Source organism: Microcaecilia unicolor, chromosome 3 (assembly GCF_901765095.1).
Source record: "Microcaecilia unicolor chromosome 3, aMicUni1.1, whole genome shotgun sequence".
NCBI classification, from domain to species: Eukaryota; Metazoa; Chordata; class Amphibia; order Gymnophiona; family Siphonopidae; genus Microcaecilia; species Microcaecilia unicolor.
The window spans coordinates 220,378,714-220,398,972 of NC_044033.1; the positions used below are offsets into that span (position 1 = coordinate 220,378,714).

The following is a 20,259-nucleotide window of genomic DNA, read 5'->3' on the forward strand; positions in this document are numbered from 1 at the left end:
CCGTCTGCAAAATCGGAAAGAAGTAGAGAGATCGTGGATGCTTTTCAAAGTGCTCTGCTCAGACAAATGGTGATGGAACCCACGAGGGAGGGAGCGATGCTGGATGTGGTGTTCACAAATGGGAATAGTGTGTCAAATGTCCGAGTGGGTGCTCACCTGGGCAGCAGTGACCATTAAACAGTTTGGTTTGATATGACAGCAGAAGTGGAGGGCAGCCACTCAAAACTCAAAAGTCCTGGATTTCAAGCGTGCTGACTTTAGTAAAATGGGGGAATACATGAGGAAGGAGCTGATGGGATGGGAGGGCGAGAAGTGGAAGGATAGTGGTCCAGGCTGAAAGAAGCTATAAACAGGGCTACAACCCTTTATGTAAAGAGAGTAAATAAAAGCAAGAGAAAAAGGAAACTGATATGGTTCTCCAAGCAAGTGGCTGAAAAAATAAATGCTAAAGAGCTGGCGTTCCTGAAGTACAGAAAAACTCAAGAAGAGGAACACGGAGAGGAATACCGGATGAAACTAAAAGACGCCAAGAGAGAGATACGTCTGGCGAAAGCATTAGCGGAAGAACAAATGGCTAGAAAGGTAAGGAGGGGTGACAAAAATTTCTTCAGGTATATTAGTGAAAGGAGGAAGACAAAAAAGGGAATTGTGAGACTGAAAGATGCTGCGAACCGCTATGTAGAAAATGATGAAGAAAAAGCAAATTTGCTAAACAGATACTTTTGCACTATTTTCACAGAAGAAAATCCTGGAGAAGGACCACAATTGACTGACAAAAGTACATATGAGAATGGAGTGGATAGAGCACGGAAGAGAGTGTGTATGAACAACTTAAAAATCTGAAGGTTGGCATAGCCGTAGGACCGGACGGGATCCACCCCAGGGTATTGAGGGAGCTCAGAGAGGTTCTGGTGAGTCCTCTTAAAGATTTGTTTAATAAGTCCTTAGAGAGACGGGAGAGGTTCCATGGGAGTGGAAAATGGCAGATGTGGTTCCTCTTCAGAAAAATGGCGATAGGAAAGAAGCTGGAAACTACAGGCCGGTAAGCCTCACTTCGGTTATTGGAAAAGTAGTGGAAGTGATGCTGAAGGAAAGGATAGTAAATTTCCTGGAAGACAATAAGGTGCAAGATCCCAGACAACATGGTTTTATCAAAGGGAAATTGTGTCAAACGAATCTCATTGAATTCTTTGACTGGGTGACCGGCGAATTGAATCGTGGACATGCTATGGATGTAATCTACTTAGATTTCAGCAAAGCTTTTGACACGGTTCCCCACAGGAGGCTCTTAAATAAACTTGATGGGATGAAAATAGGACCCGATGTGGTAAACTGGATTAGGAACTGGTTGGCGGCCAGACGCCAGAGGGTGGTGATTAATGGAATTCTCTCGGAGGAGGGAAAGGTGAGTAGTGGAGTACCTCAGGGATCGGTGCTGGGGCCGATTCTGTTCAATATATTTGTGAGTGACATTGCCGAAGGGTTAGAAGGTAAAATTTGTCTTTTTGCGGATGATACTAAAATTTGTAACAGAGTGGACAACCGGGAGGGAGTTGAAAACATGAAAAAGGACCTACGGAAGCTAGAAGAATGGTCTAAGGTTTGGCAATTAAAATTCAATGCGAAGAAATGCAAAGTGATGCACTTAGGGTGTAGAAATACACGGGAGTCGTATGTGTTAAGCGGGGAGAGTCTGATATGTACGGACGGGGAGAGGGATCTTGGGGTGATAGTATTTGAGGATCTGAAGGCGAAGAAACAGTGTGACAAGGCGGTGGCCGTAGCTAGAAGGTTGCTAGGATGTATAGAGAGGTGTGACCAGCAGGAAAAAAAGAGGTTTTGATGCCCCTGTACAAGTCGTTGGTGAGGCCACACCTGGAGTATTGTGTTCAGTTTTGGAGGCCATATCTTGCTAAGGATGTAAAAAGAATTGAAGCAGTGCAAAGAAAAGCTACAAAAATGGAATGGGATTTGCGTTACAAGACGTATGAGGAGAGGCTTGCGCACCTGAATATGTATACCCTGGAGGAGAGGAGAAACAAGTGTGATATGATACAGACGTTCAAATATTTGAAAGGTATAAATCCGCAAACGAACCTTTTCCGGAGATGGGAAGGCGGTAAAACAAAAGGACATGAAATGAGATTGAAGGGGGGCAGACTCAAGAAAAATGTCAGGAAGTATTTTTTCATGGAAAGAGTGGTGGATACTTGGAATGCCCTCCGCGGGAGGTGGTGGAGATAAAAACGGTAATGGAATTCAAAAATGTGCTGGATAAACATAAAGAAATCCTGATCCTCAGAAGCTTAGCCGAGATTGGGTGGCAGAGCCTGTGGTGGGAGGCAGGGCTGGTGGTTGTGAGGTGGGCCTTGTTCTGGGCAGACTTTTACGGTCTGTGCCCTGAAATGGCAGAAACAAATCAAGGTCAAGTATACGCATAAACTAGCACATATGAGTTTAAATTGTTGGGCACACTAGATGGACCATGCAGGTCTTTTTCTGCCATCATCTACTGTGTTACTATGGCAGATGATGTTTAATGTGAGCAAGTGCAAAGTGATGCATGTGGGCAAGAGGAACCCGAACTATAGCTAAGTAATGCAAGGCTCCACGTTAGGAGTCACTGACCAAGAAAGGGATCGCGGCATCATTGTTGATGATACATTGAAACCTTCTTTTCAGTGTGCCGCGGTGGCTAAGAAAGCAAATAGAATGTTAGATATTATTAGGAAAGGAATGGAAAGCAAAAGTGAGGGCGTTATAATGTCTTCGTATCGGTCCATGGTGTGACCGCACCTTGAATATTGTGTTAAATTCTAGTCGCCACATCTAAAAGAAGATATAATGGAATTAGAAAAGGTACAGAGATGGGCGACGAAAATGATAAAGGGTATGGGACCACTTCCCTATGAGGAAAGGCTGAAGCAACTAGGGCTCTTCAGCTTGGAGAAAAAACGGCTGAGGGGAGATATGATAGAAGTCTATAAATAATGAGAGGAGTGGAACGGGTAGATGTGAATCATTTGTTTACTCTCTCCAAAAATACTAGGACTAGGGGGCATGCGATGAAGCTACAAAGTAGTAAATATAATACTAATCAGATAAACTTTCTTCACTCAACGTGTAATTAAACTCTGGAATTCGTTGCCAGAGAATGTGGTAAATGCGGTTAGTTTAGCTGGGTTTTAAAAAGGTCTGGACAGTTCCTAAAGGAAAGTCCATAGACCATTATTATAATGACTTGGGGAAAATCCACTACTTATTTCTGGGATAAGCAGCATAAAATGTATTAAACGTTTTTGGGATCTTGCCAGGTATTTGTGACCTGGAGTGGCCACTGTTGGAAACAGGACACTGGGCTTGATGGACCTTTGGTCTGTCCCAGTGCGGCATTACTTATGTATTTATGCCTTGTTCTTACTCTCAGGCTTTCCTTCTTGAGACCTTGATGAGATACGTGCCTCCAGCAACAAAATACACCATAAGTGCTCCTTCCGCTCCTCTGTGTTACTCCCTATATCTCTCTTGTCCTAGTAATAGTGAGTTACTAAAAAATCTATTTTAAAAAATTGATTCATATCAGTAAGCCAAAACCAAATTGGTGAATCGATTTGAATTGTGAATTGGACAGCACTACTGTTCTGCAGGGATGATCTTTAGTTGCAAGAAATATGAACATATGACACCTTTGCTTAGAGATCTTCATTGGCTGACTGTTTCTGCAAGGGTTGAATTTGTTTAATTTATACAATCTTCTGTGGTTCAAGTCCATCTGACCGCATTACTCTGATAGACTATTCTTCTGCGGATCGATCTATTTGTAGTCATTATTCTCTAAATCTAGCTCTTCCTTTAGTGAACAAAATTCAATATAAACCTTTTTTTGATAATTCCTTTAGCTATTCCGCAGTTAAGCTGTGGAACTCAATTCCTAGTCTACTCTGGGGATTTCAAATTACTATGAGTTTAGGAAGTCTTTAAAAACTTTTTCTTTTCAAGAAACATTTTGAAGTGTGAATGTTGCTGTAGTATAATGATTACATGTTGTAACCCGCTTTAATTCTTTGAATGAAATTAGAAGGGTAGAAAAACCAGAATAGAATAGAAAATTGTGATACTTGTAAATGTAAATGTCAACCCAATCTATGGCCCATCCGTGCTTCTCCCCTGCAAATACCCCTCTGACATTTCTCAAACTATAAATGTGAGTTTTTTTTCTCAAATGTACTTTTATGGGTTAGTGATCAATAAAGTTCTTAAATGTCAACCCAATCTATGGCCCATCCATGCTTCTTCCCTGCAAATACCCCTCTGACATTTCTCAAACTATAAATGTGAGTTTTTTTCTCAAACGTACTTTTATGGGTTAGTGATCAATAAAGTTCTTGCAAAGTTTGGACATTATGACTCAAAAAAGGGGTAAAATGATGTACAGGTTAGGACATTCCTTTTTGTGGAAGTACTTTACTCACACAAAGCAAAGATGTCCTCAGGAAGCCCCTTTTTAAAATGGCTAAAAGTGCGTGTTTTATGAACCCTCTCCAGCTTATAATCGAAAAAGAAAAACGCCTATATTTCGACCCAAATCGGTAGATGGGCGTTTTTCTCGCAAAGGCGCCCAAATCGGTATAATCAAAAGTCGATTTTGGGCGTTTCCAACTGCACTCCGTTGTGGAAACGAATAAAGTTGATGGAGGCGTGTCGGAGGCGTGGTGGAGGCGGGACTGGGACGTGGTTATCAGCTGAGGAGAGATGGGCGTCTTTAGCTGATAATCGGGAAAAAAAAGGCATTTTCACAGCGATTTTGGGTCACTTTTTTTGGACCATTTTTTCTCACGAACAAGTCCCAAAAAAGTGCCCCAACTGCCCAGATGACCATTGGAGGGAATTGGGGATGACCTCCCCGGACTCCCCCAGTGGTCACTAACCCCCTCCCACCAAAAAAATACCCCACTTTAAAAACTTTTTTCCCAGCCTTTATGCCAGCCTCAAATGCCGTACCCACCTCCATGACAGCAGAATGTATTCGATCCTGTCACAGCCTTTCCCTGGGTCAGATGTGGCTCTCGGGTGCAGTACAGGGTCACATCAGCATTGCATTGTGGTGAGTGTAGGGTATTGGGCTCCGTGATTTCATTAGCTTGTGTTACAGTCTCACGATGTTGGTAGTTGGTAGGCTCTTCTCCCATGGTGCTTTTCCCCCTGCCTACTGGGTCAGAGTGTGCCCTGTTGTGTTTCCTGTTGTAGTCCATGCAGTAGTGGCCATTTTTGTAAGCCAGTTTTAGTTCCCTTTCCTGTGTTAGCCACGTTAGAGAACTTAGTTCTTACCTTGAATGTGGCTGAAAGAGGGCATTGTACAGCATTCTGCCAGCTCTGACCTACTGCTAATCTCAGTACCAGGGAGACTCGTTGCCGGTGAGGCACAACCTCTGATCTGCAGTTAACTGTGAATAAATGCAGTTATTCCAATAAAGGATGTTTTCGGAGAGATTAGTCTTCAGGTGTCAACTGGTGTGCCAATGTTATACAGCAGCAACAAGTCCTAGAGGCCTGTGTGTATGCAGGTCCCTGGAGCATTTTTAGTGGGTACTGCAGTGCACTTCAGCCAGGTGGCCCCAGGCCCATACCCCCCCACCTGTAACACTTGTGCTGGTAAATGGGAGGCCTTTAAAACCCACTGTACCCACATGTAGGTGCCCCCTTCACCCCAAAGAGCTATGGTAGTGTTGTACATTTGTGGGTAGTGGGTTTTGGGGGAGGGGGGTTGGGAGCTCAGCACCTGTGGTAAGGGAGCTATGCATGTGGGAGCTTTTTCTGAAGTCCACCGCACTGACCTAGGGTGCCCAGTTGGTGTCCTGGCATATCAGGGGGGCCAGTGCACTACGAATCATGGCCCCTCCCACGACCAAATGGCTCGGATTAGGACGTTTTTGAGCTGGGCGTTTTTAGTTTCCATTATCGCTAAAAATAACAAACGCCCAGCTCAAAAACGTTCATTTTTTCGAAAATACGGTTCAGCCCGCCCCTTCACGGACCCGTTCTCGGAGATAAACGCCTATGAAGATAGGCGTTCGCGTTCGATTATGCCCCTCTCTGTGTACTGTAAAGCAATTATATGACTAAATCTGGTAAGTGGCTTTGAAACATCTCCTTTAAATTATATCAAATCAATATTCAAAGTGATATAACTGGCCAAAAATAGTTAAATCACTTGCTCAGGGCTAACCGGTCAAATTCAATAGCTCTTAACCAATTAGTGCTGCTGAAAATATCCAGTTAGAGCCTATCAGTCTCATATCCAGCTATTTTGGGGGCATTCTGTGGTCTAAATCAGTACTTGACTGGTTAATTATATTCAGCAATTAATTGGCCAAAGTAACTGCATAAATAGTACATATAAATGTCTATACGGTGCCCCATAGCTGATTACAGGCTGAATATCGCACTTAATGGCTATGCTTTATCCAGCTCCACCTACCCGGAAATTCAGTGCTGAACCTCAGATATGGTTTGGAATTGAATTTATGGGAATACATTCCAGCAGTGGTCAGCAAAATGCTAAGCAGCGCAGGCTGAATATCAACCCCTATATCTTTAAAATTAAGAGCAATATTTAGCCACTCTTGTAATCTGACGTTATTTTTGAGACGTTAAGAAAATATTCTGTCTTCTCAGATATGGAGAACTGTATAAGATGCCCAGAGGACCAGTGGCCCAATGAAAAAAGAGATGTCTGCATCCCAAAAATAATAATATTCCTCTCCCATGAAGAATCTTTGGGAATCGTTTTGATATTTATCAGCATTTTCTTTTTTCTCATCACTGCTGTCATTTTGGGAATCTTCATTTCTTACAGGGAAACTCCTATTATGAGATCCAACAACCGGAACCTAAGCTACATTCTCTTAGTCTCCCTCATGCTCTGTTTTCTCTGCTCATTGATATTCATAGGGCATCCTGAGAAAGTGACCTGCATTCTTCGACAGACTGCCTTTGGAATAACGTTCTCCATCTCTCTCTCTTCTGTCCTGGCAAAAACAATCACAGTGGTCATGGCTTTTCAGACCACTAAGCCTGGAAGCAAGCTCCGGAAATGGATGGGTTCCAGAGTCTCATACTCTACAGTACTTTCTTTTTCCCTTCTTCAAGTCCTCTTTTGCCTTGTCTGGTTGGGAACTGCTCCACCATTCCCACATCGTAACACGCAAACAGAAGATGGAACAATTCAAATTGAATGTAATGAAGGATCAATAATTGCCTTTTACTGTGTTCTGGGTTACCTGGGATTTCTGGCTGGTATCAGCTTCATTGTAGCTTTCCTAGCAAGAAATCTACCTGATAGTTTCAATGAGGCCAAGTACATCACCTTCAGCATGCTGGTGTTCTGCAGTGTCTGGGTGTCTTTCATCCCAACATACCTGAGCACCAGGGGCAAGTACATGGTAGCAGTAGAGATATTTGCTATCCTGGCCTCCAGTGCTGGAATACTGGGGTGTATCTTTATCCCAAAGTGCTACATTATTCTGTTGAGGCCTGACAGGAACAACAGGAAGTATATTACAAAAAATAAATTGATGTAAACTTCCCTGAATGTTAAAGGAAAGCTAAAATAACAGCAATATCTTAAATTCCAACTCATACACAGTCTGTCTAATATTCAAGGCCAGCTGTACATTCATGATTCTCAAGAGGGCTGAACATTCAGTCACTATCTGAGTAGATTATACTTTTAGTTTAAATGTATAGTTATGTCACGGTGACTACAATATCTGAAATATTCAGGACCTCAGCTTTTATATATAGTAGTTCTGATCAGTGGCGTACCAAGGGGGGGGGGGGCGGTGGGCGTGGTCCGCCCCGGTTGCACGCCGCTGGGGGGTGCCATGGCGCGCGCCTGCTGCGAGAGTTCGCTAATTTCTCTCGTTCGCTGCAGCTCCCTCTGCCCCGGAACAGGTTACTTCCTGTTCCGGGGCAGAGGGAGCTGCAGTAAATGAGCAAAGTTAGTAAACTCGCAGCAGGCGCACGCTGCGGCACCCCCGCCCCCCCAGCGGCATGCACCCGGGGGGGGGTCCGCGCTGCATCGGAGGGGCGCTGCACCCAGGGGGCGGGGCGCCACCCCGGGTGTCCGCCCCCCTAGGAACGCCACTGGTTCTGATTATATAGATTAAATGAAATACTATTGTCAACATTTGGGCTGAATATCTCCTTACCTTCTGAGGATCTGATATTAAGCACCACATGCACTAGGCAGCATCCAGGTGCCTCAGTGTAGGCCCAAGTTATTGAATTTAATTCAAACTTTATGTCAGTTCAGGAAAGAACAACAAACAGGAAAAATAAATATAACCTTCAACATGCAGGGGACAAATATCTCACATACTAACATGGAGCGAGGACAGTAGTACACAGAAATAAAGATCACAGGAAACCATTCCTGGACAGTTATCATCCAGGTACTCAGCAATCCATCTTTATGTCTTTTTCCAGTTGAATAGCTTGGTTCACTTTCTGTCCATCACCCCCACCACCAGAGTGTTGCCGCCAGTGGCGTAGGCAGACTGCCAATTTTGGGTGGGCCTGAACCCAAAGTGGGTGGGCACAAAATTTTCTCTCTATCCCCCTCCCCCAGCAAAATTTAGTCACACTTTTCAGTGAGATTTCAGAGGCCAAAACCTCCTGCCTCAGGTCAGTATAATGCTGTTACGGTATCCTCTCCTGACCTAAGGAAGGAAGTATTGGTCTCTGAACCTTTATTAACACAGGTACCATATTACTTTATCCTAAATTAAAAATAAAATTATTTTCTTTACCTTTGTTGTATGGCCATTTATTTTTTCTCATTGTGTTGCTCCCAGTCTCTAGATTCTGCTTTCCTTCGTCTTTCTCTTGCCATGGTTTCCTGTCCATTCATCACCTATGGCTTTTCATCTTTTCCTCACCCTTGTTCGCCACATGCCCCTTCCTCTTATTCTCCAGTCTTTCCCTACTCTGTCCTCTCCCTCTTTCCATCCAGCAGCTCCCCTCTTTCTCTCCCCATCCTTCCAGTGTCTCCCCTCTTTCTTTTGCATCCAGCGTCTCCTTTTTCTCCCTACCCTTCCATCCAGTGTCTTCCCTCTTTCTCTCCTTATCCTTCCACTCATCTACCCTCTCTCCTGATCCTTCCATCTAGTGTCTCTATCTCCCCTCTCCTTCTATCCAGTGTCTATCTCTCTACCCTTTTCTGTTCAGTCTCCTCCCTCTCTCCACATCCTTCTAGTTTCTCCCCTTTCTCTCTGCATCCTTTCATCCATCTCCCCTCTTTCTTTCTTTCTCTCCCTATCCTCCCATGTCCAGCAGCTCTCTTCCCTCTAGTCCCTTCTTCCTCTTCCTTCCTTGTCCAGCAACTCTCCAGCCCCTTCCTCCTCTCCCTCCCATGTCCAGTAGCTCTCTCCCTTCCCGCCAGTCCCTCCCATGTCCCAGCAGCTCTCCCTTTCCGTCAGTCCCTTCTTCCTCTCCCTCCCATGTCCAGTAGCTCTCTCCCTTCCCTCAAGTCCCTTCCTCCTCTCCCTCCCATGTCCCAGTAGCTCTCTCCCTTCCCTCCAGTCCCTTCTTCCTCTCCCTCCCATGTCCAGTACCTCTCTCCCTTCCCTCAAGTCCCTTCCTCCTCTCCCTCCCATGTCCCAGTAGCTCTCTCCCTTCTCTCCAGTCCCTTCTTCCTCTCTCCCTCCCATGTCCAGTAGCTCTCTCCCATCCAATCCCCTCCTCCTCTCCATCCCATGTCCAGCAGCTCTCTCCTTTCCCTCTAGTCCCTTCTTCCTCTCCCTCCCATGTCCAAGCAGCTCTCTCCCTTCCCTCCAGTCCCTTCTTCCTCTCCCTCCCATGTCCAGTAGCTCTCTCCCTTCCCTCAAGTCCCTTCCTCCTCTCCCTCCCATGTCCCAGTAGCTCTCTCCCTTCCCTCAAGTCCCTTCCTCCTCTCTCCCTCCATAACCCAGCAGCTCAGCAATTTTCCCTCCAGGCCCGCCCATCCACAACCTTTGCGCGCTGTCGCTGCCCTTTTGTCCCGCGGAGGCAGCATTCAGCGTTTCTTTCCTGCCCTGACTTTTCCCCAAGCTCCGCTGCATCGTCCCTGCAAGTGGAATCTTTCTCCTTTTCGGCCGTCGTGCTGCGCTGCCATTCACACAGGCAGCTTCACTCTCCCCCAGCGCGTTCATCTGGCCCTAACAGGAAGTGCATCAGAGAGGGCCAGAATGGACGCGGCAGGGAGGAGCGAAGCTGCCTGTGTGAACATCAGCGCAACGCGACGGCCGAAAAGGAGAAGGATTCCACTTGCAGGAACGATGCAGCGGAGCTTGGGGAAAAGACAGGGCAGGAAGGAAACGCTGAACGCTGCCTCCGCGGGACAAAAGGGCAGCAACAGCGTGCGAAGGATGGGCGGGCCTGGAGGGAAAATGGGTGGGCCTGGGCCCGTCCAGGTCCACCCGTGGCTACGCCCCTGGTTGCCGCTGACCTGCTACCACCCCCTACTTTTTAGCATCTTGAAAAAAAGCTATCCAGAAATTCAATGCTGAAGGCCTGACATGGTCTAGCATTGAATTTATGGATTTAATGTAACAGGGGGTTAAAAACGGAAAGAAAAATTAAAAATTACTTACCTGGGGTCCTATGTGGGGCTTGGGGTCATCTTCAGGGTGTTGGGACGAGGTTGCTGGTGGTACATGCGCTGTGGAGGGTAGCGCTAATTATTTTATTTTTCTTTTACAAGGGGAAGCGCTGAAGGAGCGTTTCAGTGCCGTTTTGGGCGGTTTTTGGGTGAGATGGCTGGTTTTAGGGGGCCCCTGTAAGGCCGGTTCTAGAGGGAGGTAGTCAGTCAAAGTCCGGCGTTCCCGGTGAAGAAAGGAAGAGGAGAGCAAGTTTGGGACTGTTTCGGCCAGTGGGAAGAAGCGCTGTCGCTTCCGTGGCTTGGGGTTGTGGGGAATGTCCCCGGGCCTTGCAAATTGAATCAGGCGCTCCCGTGGTTGTTGGACCCGTGTTTGGGTCGATTTAGGCTGTTGGTAGCCTTCTGGGAGCGCTGGGCATCCTTGCGGGGCTGGTGGGGAGAGCGAGAGGCAGTGGCGTGTGTCCGGGGATATTAGAGCACGTCCCCGGACAGAGTGAGCTACTCAGGCCTGTTTTTGGGCGGTTCTGCCTGTGGGCTGGATGAGGCGCGAAGGTTACCAAAGGGAAGATGGCCGATGAAGAAGAAACGTGCGGGCGGGCTCCCGATGGGGGCGCGTCACATGCACGAATCGGCGACGCGCATTCGCGAAAAAGCTCCATGTAGGCCAAAGCCTGGGGCTAAATTTTGGCCCAAGACACAGAAGTTTTTTTGTTTTGGCTCCGTTTTGGAAACCGGAGGACCGGTACTGGAACCAGCGGGGGTCTTCGCTTACGGGAAAATTCAACTTTCAGGTAGGGGGTCGCATGACCCAAAATTTTAATTAATTTAATTTTAAATTGCAGAAATTGCATTTTTTATTTTTTAAAAATCAGGGTTTTAAGTTATTTAAATTTGTTTTTTGGATATGGGGTCGGGGAATTTTTTAGAATTTTTCTGCCGAATTGAATTTTAAAATTTTAATATTTTTAGGGTTTTTTTGAAGGGGGGGGGTTGAGTTTAGGTGGTTGTTAAAGGGTTAAATTGTTAAATTCGATGGGGTAGGTTTAAAGGGAGGAGTTTGAATTTTTGGGATATTTTTTAAAATTATTTTGGGATTTTAAAGGGGTTTCCCAGAGGGATTTAGTGGGACGGGTGGAAAATTTGGGTATTTTTAAATTTGGAAAATATAGGTTAATAGGGAAGGGAAAGTTTTATTATTTTGGAAATTTGGGGGTAATGAAGTTTAGGTTTGAGGGTGTTTTTGTTTCATTTTTTAGTTGTTCCATTATTTTCTATGGGGAATAATGGAAAAAAATGGAGATTTTGCACTGCTGGTCAAGATTCTGCCGGTCAGCAGTGAAACTTAGAATTTTGAGGGCAGCAGATGATTGGCTGAGGGGTTCCCGGAATCCAGCCAAAAGCTTCGTATCCTTGGATACGGAATCGCTGGCGATTGGGAGAAGGAGTTGGGATCTGGTGAGGAGAGGTTGTGTTTTGGTGTGGCTGGTGGTGATAGGTGGTTAAAGGGTGAGTGGTTCAGGGCAAGGTTGGAAAAGTGAATCATTTGGCTGAAAGAAGTGAGTTATGAATGAGTTGGTGAAGAAGGGTGGATAAATGCTGCTTGTGTAAAATTTGTATATATAGAATTAAGTGTGATCATTGGGATTACTGAGTGGGGGGGGGAGTGATTGTTGGGTGTTGAGTCGGTTCCTGTTTGTCACCTGATCACTCCTTTTTTAGTCTAGGGCTCATAAAAATAAGGTTAGGTTTTTTTAAACTAGGGAATTATATTGTTAAGGGTGAGGTTCAGGACGAAGACAAGCCGGAGAAGTGGAACAACTGAGAACACGGGCCCCCACGCAAGGAAGACCAGCGACTTAGTAAAAGAAGCGTAAGAGAGAGACTGCATTGTAGCACACTAAAGACTGGGACATTTGAAAGAGGAAAGGGAGAGGGTAAAATAAAAGGAAGGGAGTAGTACTTACCTGGATCCAGGAAGGTGGGGGTGGAAATCCTGTAAGACACAAAGGACACACAAAGGATCAAAATCCTTATATATATAATAAATTCCTGAAAAGAAATTTGGAGTGATAGGAAAGAATAAATACAAAAGTGGGTATACTTATCTGATTTGGGGTGACGTGGGAGAGTAACCTGTGGTAGAAAAGAGAAAGAAAGTTGATCTCATAATTTACATTGCAAACCTTATACACTGTTTGATTTAAATTCCAGAATGTTAAATTAAATAAGTAATTACATTTCTTCTCTTATGGTGTTGGTGTTTCTTGTTCTTGACACTGGGAAAATCTTGAAATTAGTTTAAATTCCTCTCCTGCTTCAGAAGTAGGAGAAGAGGTTAGTTTTTGTTGTCTCTACCTCACCCCTGGGTACTGAGTTCTGGTAAAGCTGCCACGACTACAAACATCTGGCGAACTGGGGCTCAGTTTTTCTCTTATATTGCACCCAGGCGGGAGGGATGGCCCAACAATTGGCGTAGTCGGCAGGATTTTCCTGTTGTTGAGGGTAACAAACTGTGAAATTGGTATCCTCAGACATGCTTATTGTGCTCTGAGAAAGTTTGGGGGGGGGGGGAAACTGTATTAACAAATTTTCCCTTTAGGGTTTCAAGTGATACGGGGGAGCTGTGCTAATAAAGATATTAAGAAAAAAAAGTGGTCTGAGTTTTTGTCTCCTGGGGTCTCTGTCTCAAAAACAAACCCAGTCTCCGAAGAGAAGAGAGAAGATGGAAAGAGAAGCAGCCATGGGAAGCCGTACCTTGCCACAGATTGTGACTCACACGGTGGTGATCCCGCATGACAGAACTGTGCCGGATTTTCATGGGTTCCTGAAAGGGCCGGATGATCTCAACGTTGAAGAATGGATAGATAAGATGAAATCCAGATTGAGAATTCTGAGAGTCCCGGTGGAGGACCAGGTGGAGGTGGTACGGGACCACCTGAGAGGGATAGCGCTGGACACCATCAAGTACTCCTTGCGGAGAGATTGTTCCGCGGAGGCCATCTATGATGTGCTTCTCCAGGTCTATAGAGACAAGGTGGCTATGGGTCTTCAGATCCAGGAGTTCTACAATTACCGACAGGGTGAACGCGAATCCATCCGAGTGTTCACCTATAAACTAAAAGAGAAGATGGAAGTTATCATGAAGCGTGATAGAAGGAGGATGGGAAATGCTGAAGAGTCATTGAAAGAGCAATTCATCATTGGATTAACGGATGAAGCGTTAAAAAGGGAAATTTTGAAACGGAGTGAGGACAACCCGAATATGCCTTTCTCCGACCTGATGCAGGCTGCCATTCGGTGGGCAGGAGAGGAACGAGGGTTGACTTCTTGGGAGCAAACACCGAGGAGAATTTTACAACGGAACAGAGAGGAGGCCGGTGATTATAGTCGTTCTGGGGAATCAGCCATGGTTGCCATGATGCAACAAATGACTTTCATGTTTACAAGGATGTGCGAGCGGCAGGAGCAGGAGTGGGATCGTCAGAGGAGGGAGAGGAACGAATGGAGGTATGCAAACCCCCCACGGGAACGTGCTGGACCTAGTTAGAGTTGGGGGCCGTCAAGAACACAGACTGGGGAGATCATTTGTTTCAGGTGTCGGGAACCAGGTTATATGGCCAGGAATTGTCAGAGCGAGTGCATCAGTAGACCCTACTCTGGGCCCAACCAGGAAGAACCAGCTGTACCAAGCACGAGCGGGAATGTACCAAGAACCAGCGATGTCCGTAGTGAAACTTCTGAATCACCAAAAGGAAGTGATCCCCGTGCAGCCGTCAGAATGCAGAGGAACTTGAGCACTGAGGATAAGGAGGAAAAATTGTTTGGAGAGAGAGCTATTGCTGCAAGCCCAGTGCTGAAGGTTAAAATTGATGGAGTGGAAACGGTGTACACAGTAGACACCGGATCTAGTGTTTCCATAATACTCGCAAGTTTTTTCTATAAAAACTTTAAGAATACAGAGAGTCTTCAGGATGCAAGTCAGCTGACACTAGTTGCGGTAAACAGAACTGACCTCCCAGTGTTAGGGTACATTGATGCGGATGTGCAGTGTTTGGGGCAACTGGTACCCGAGAGGTGCATCTTTATCGTTAAGAATAATTTTCAGGATGGGCGAGTTGACAACACCTCCACCCAGGGCATTGTTGGGATGAACGTCCTTCAGCATCTAGAAGGATTATTTAAGGACCTATCCTGCTTCACTCTGGAACCGGTAAAGATAGCGAGAATACTTTCCAAGATCTCACAGAAAAAGTCCAACTCCAGAGAGAATGAGGGTTGGGTGAAGTTGCAGGGGAGCGCGGGCGAAGTGATCCCAGCCATGTCGGAGAAGATAATTATGGGAAAATGCCAGCAGGTCCGGAAAACCTCTGGAGTTCTAATGGTGTCAGCATCAAGAAGAGTGAACCTACCAAACAAGATTATGGTGGCCAATACCCTGGTAAAGCAGCGTAGAGGGAATGTACCGGTCAGAATAATAAATATTGGAAGCAGAGATATCCTCATACCGAGGAGAGCTCAGATCGCCGAGGTAAACTCAGCCAAGTTGGTTGCACCTGAGCCAGAGCTGGATCCAGCTGAGGCGATGATGGGAGATTGGGAACAGTCGCTTCTTCCTAAGGTCAAGGTGGAGTGGAAGAAGCTGTCTTCAGAACAGGCACAAATGCTGAAGGAGCTATTGTGGAAACACAGAGGTGTATTTTCCATAAATGATACGGACATCGGGTATACTGACCTGATTACTCACAAGATAAACACGGGAAACGTCCATCCGATCAAGCAACCCTTCCAGAGGGTATCTCCGCACCTGTTCGACCAATTCAAGGCACATGTTCAGGATTTAGTACAGCAGGGAATTTTGCAAAGAAGTTTCAGTCCGTGGGCATCGCCTGCGGTTGTGATAAGGAAGAAAGACAGGAGTCTTTGCTTTTGTTGCGATTATCGCAAACTGAATGCGGTGACAGTACGAGACGCATATCCTCTACCGCGCATCGATGAATCCTTGGATGCCCTGGGTTCTTTTCAGTGGTTTTCATCATTGGAAATGACCTCTGGCTACTTCCAGCTGGGAATGTCTCAGGATGACATAGAGAAAACCGCCATTACCACTCCCTTCGGTTTGTTTGAGTGGACTAGGATGCCTTTCGGCTTGTGCAATGCGCCAGTGAGTTTTCAGCGCCTCATGGAAACAGTCCTGAGTGACTACGTGTTTCAAATCCTTCTGCTGTATTTGGACGACATTCTGGTATACGCTTCAAGTTTTGAAGAACATCTGAGAAGGCTGGATATGGTGTTTCAGCGAATGAAAGAAGTGGGCTTAAAGCTGAAGCCTTCCAAGTGCAAAATTGTTTGTCAAGAGGTTCGTTTCCTGGGGTATGTGGTGTCCAGTCAAGGTGTGTCAGCGGATCTGGATAAAGTGAAGGCCCTGAAAGAATGGAAGATACCAACAACGAAAACAGAAGTGCGTAGTTTCATGGGGTTTGCCAGCTTTTATAGGCGCTTTGTCCAAACCTTCGCGCAAGTAGCAGCCCCATTACATGCTCTAACCAGGAAGTCAGCACCTGAAGGGACAGAGGTTGTTTGGAATGAAAAGTGTCAGTTAGCCTTCGAGACACTAAAGGAGAAGCTTTCAACCGCTCCTATTCTGGCATATCCAATCTTCACTGAACCATTCATTTTGACAACGGATGCCAGCTGTAAGGGCTTAGGGTCGATCATGAGCCAAGTTCAGGAAGGTTGCGAGAAGGTCATCGCTTTCGCCAGCAGGGGGTTGAGAAAGTCTGAGAGGAATTCCAGCAACTACTCCACGTTTAAACTGGAGCTCCTTGTGTTGAAGTGGGCAGCTACAGAAAAATTCAGAGAATATCTGCTGTACCAAAAGTTCATAGTAAGGACGGATCACAACCCTCTTAAGTACCTGGAGACGGCGAAGATTTAGGCGGTGGAACAACGGTGGCTCGCGCAGCTGGCCAAGCTGGATTTTGTGGTCGAGTATAAGCCTGGAAGAAATAACCTAGCAGCTGATGTGTTGTCCCAATTGCCGGAAGTAGAGGAGCCGGAGCTGAGTGGAGAAGAGTCTGGAAAAGACTTTTTGAAGTTGTCATGCTCCGCAATAACGGTGAAAGCGAATAAGAGGAGAAAAGGCTTTCAAAGAAACTGTGATGGAATTCTGACTCAGACCCAAGAGACAGAAATTGAGAAATTGCAAAGAGAAGATGAGTATCTATGTAAGATCATAGCATGGTTGGAATCCAAACATGTTCCAGTACCGGAGGAGTTGACTTCTTTGGAGGTGAAGACATTATGGAAGACTAGTAAAAAAGGCCCGTTTCTGACACAAATGAAACAGGCGCTAGCAAGGTTTTCCTCGGAGTGTGTGTGTTTGGGAGAGTGTATGTGAGAGTGAGTGTTTGAGAGTCAGAGTGAAAGTGTGAGTCCAATCCATGCTCCTCTGTCACCTGGCCCCTCCATTCATCCCTATCCAGCAATTCCGCTGTCTCCCTGAGGCCTGCCCTGCAATCCATATGCATCCATGGCCATCTGTCCCCTCCATTCATCCCTATCCAGCAATTCCCCTCTCCATGAGTCCTGCCCTTCCAATCCATGCCCATCCATGCTCCTTTGTCACCTGGCCCCTGCATTTTTCCCTATCCAGCATTTCCCCTCTCTGCCTGAGGCCTGCCCTGCAATCCATATCCATCCATGGCCATCTGTCCCCTCCATTCATCCCTATCCAGCAATTCCCCTCTCCCTGAGTCCTGCCCTTCCAATCCATGCTCCTCTTTCAGCTGGCCCCTCCATTCATCCCTATCCAGCAATTCCCGTCTCCCTGAGTCCTGCCCTTCCAATCCATGCCCATCCATGCTCATCTGTCACCTGGCCCCTCCATTTTTCCCTATCCAGCAATTGCCCTGTCTCCCTGAGGCCTGCCCTGCAATCCATATCCATCCATGCCCATCTGTCCCCTCTATTCATCCCTATCCAGCAATTTCCCTCTCTCCCTGAGCCCTGCCCTCCCAATCCATGCCCATCCATGTTCCTCTGTCCCCTGCCGCCTCCATTCATCCTTTTCCAGCAAGTCCCCTGTCTCCCTTCCATGACCCCCCCTTGCATCCATGCTCCTCTCTCTCCCATGTCCCAGCCTGGGCCGCCCTCTTCTTCCCCCCCCCCCCTTCGCATCCATGGTGTCGTTTCTCCCCTGCCCTCCCGCTCCCATTGTTTTTATTTTGTGGCCACCCTCTTCGCTCCCCCCAACATGGTTTTTATTTATTTTTCTTGTTTTTAAATGTACCTCCGTGGCGGTTCCGGCAGCGAAGCGTCAGGGAAGGAGGCGGTGCTCCCGACGTCTAGGTTTCCCTTCGCTGTGTTCCGCCTTCTTTTGACGTCATCCTTGACGTCAGAAGAAGGCGGAACACAGCGAAGGGAAGGCTAGACGTTGAGCGCGCCGCCTCCTTCCCTGACGCTTCGCTGCCGAGCGTTGTGATTGGATGAGTGTCATTGCTCCGCCCTCGACGTCATCACGTTTGACGCGTGGGCGGGGCAGACACAATGCGATCTCACCCCCTTCACTTTTGGCTAACAGAGGCTTCATTCGAACGTTGGAGGTGCGTTTTATATAGAGAGATAAGATCCAGGTTGTGTGTGAAGAAAGGAATTTTATATAGAAGGTTTGAAGATTGTCGTCATGGGTGGGGGGGGGGGGGGGGGATGTATACCAAGTGGTGGTTCCGGAGACATTGCGAAAAGAACTTCTGGAGATGTTTCACGACCAGAGGGGGCACTTCGCGGCAGAGACCACTTTCAAAAATTTGAGGAAAAGCTACTTTTGGATGAATATGAGAGCTGATGTGGAGAAATGGATTCAAAACTGCAGGAGGAGCTGTTATTCGAAGGAGTTGTTTCCAAGGGAAAGAGCCAGAATGTCATGTTTCAATGTGACTAGACCTCATGAAGTGTTGGCCGTCGACTTCACAGTCCTGGAGAAAGACAGCAGAGGGTTTGAACATGTAATTGTAATGACGGCTATGTTCTCCAGATTTACAATCGCTGTGCCGACGAGGAACCAGACCGCTAGAACAACTGCAAGGGAGTTGGTAAATAGGTGGTTTTCTGTTTATGGAATCCCGGAGAGACTTCATTCCGATCAGGGGGCTAATTTTGAATCCACTGTCATCAAAGAGTTATGCAATTGGTATGGCATTAAGAAAACCAGGATGACACCATACCATCCCCAAGGAAACAGAAGGTGTGAACGGTTCAACCAAACTTTTCATCAGATTATCCGCACCTTCCCTGAGGATAAGAAGAAAAGCTGGTCCAAATATCTCCCAGAAGTGAACCAGATATACTACTACTACTACTACTATTTAGCATTTCTATAGCGCTACAAGGTGTACGCAGCGCTGCATAAACATAGAAGAAAGACAGTCCCTGCTCAAAGAGCTTACAATCTAATAGACAAAAAAAAAAAGTAAGCAAATCAATTAATGTGAACGGGAAGGAAGAGAGGAGGGTAGGTGGAGGCGAGTGGTTACAAGTGGTTACGAGTCAAAAGCAATGTTAAAGAGGTGGGCTTTCAGTCTAGATTTAAAGGTGGCCAAGGATGGGGCAAGACGTAGGGGCTCAGGAAGTTTATTCCAGGCGTAGGGTGCAGCGAGACAGAAGGCGCGAAGTCTGGAGTTGGCAGTAGTGGAGAAGGGAACAGATAAGAAGGATTTATCCATGGAGCGGAGTGCACGGGAAGGGGTGTAGGGAAGGACGAGTGTGGAGAGATACTGGGGAGCAGCAGAGTGAGTACATTTATAGGTTAGTAGAAGAAGTTTGAACAGGATGCGAAAATGGATAGGGAGCCAGTGAAGGGACTTGAGGAGAGGGGTAGTATGAGTAAAGCGACCCTGGCGGAAGACGAGACGGGCAGCAGAGTTTTGAACCGACTGGAGAGGGGAGAGATGACTAAGTGGGAGGCCAGCAAGAAGCAGATTGCAGTAGTCTAAGCGAGAGGTGACAAGGGTGTGGATGAGGGTTTTGGTAGAGTGCTCGGAAAGAAAGGGGCGGATTTTACGAATGTTGTAAAGAAAGAAACGACAGGTCTTGGCAATCTGCTGGATATGAGCAGAGAAGGAGAGAGAAGAGTCAAACATGACCCCAAGGTTTCGAGCTGAGGAGACAGGGAGAATGAGAGAGCCATCAACAGAAATAGAAAACGGGGGGAGCGGGGAGGTGGGTTTGGGGGGGAAAATGAGAAGCTCGGTTTTGGTCATATTTAATTTCAGGTGGCGTTGATTCATCCAGACAGCAATGTCAGACAAGCACGCTGAAACTTTGGTTTGGATGCAAGGTGAGATATCAGGGGTAGAAAGGTAGATTTGGGAGTCATCAGCATAGAGATGGTAGGAAAAGCCATGGGATGAGATTAATGAACCAAGGGAAGAAGTGTAGATAGAAAAGAGGAGGGGACCAAGAACAGAACCCTGTTCCTTACATCATGCCACCGGCTATACACCGGCAACTCTGTTCTTGGGAAAGGAAAGTTTGATGCCACAAAGAATGTTTGCAGAGGAGTGGGAAGAACCTTAGGAAGAAGACGCATCTGGGAGGAATTTGGATGACAGAGTCACAAGGAAAGA

At 46.5% G+C, this 20,259-nt stretch overlaps 1 protein-coding gene across 1 annotated transcript in view; it reads left to right on the top strand.

Annotated features, from left to right (window-relative positions):
* LOC115464388 (vomeronasal type-2 receptor 26-like) overlaps positions 1–7,580 on the top strand; it is an 80,904-nt gene extending 73,324 nt beyond the window's left edge. The window contains exon 8 of the mRNA XM_030194774.1: positions 6,676–7,580. Within this exon, the coding sequence (XP_030050634.1) occupies positions 6,676–7,580 (905 nt within the window). The remainder of the gene's footprint in view (positions 1–6,675) is intronic.
* The last annotated feature ends 12,679 nt before the right edge of the window (positions 7,581–20,259 follow it).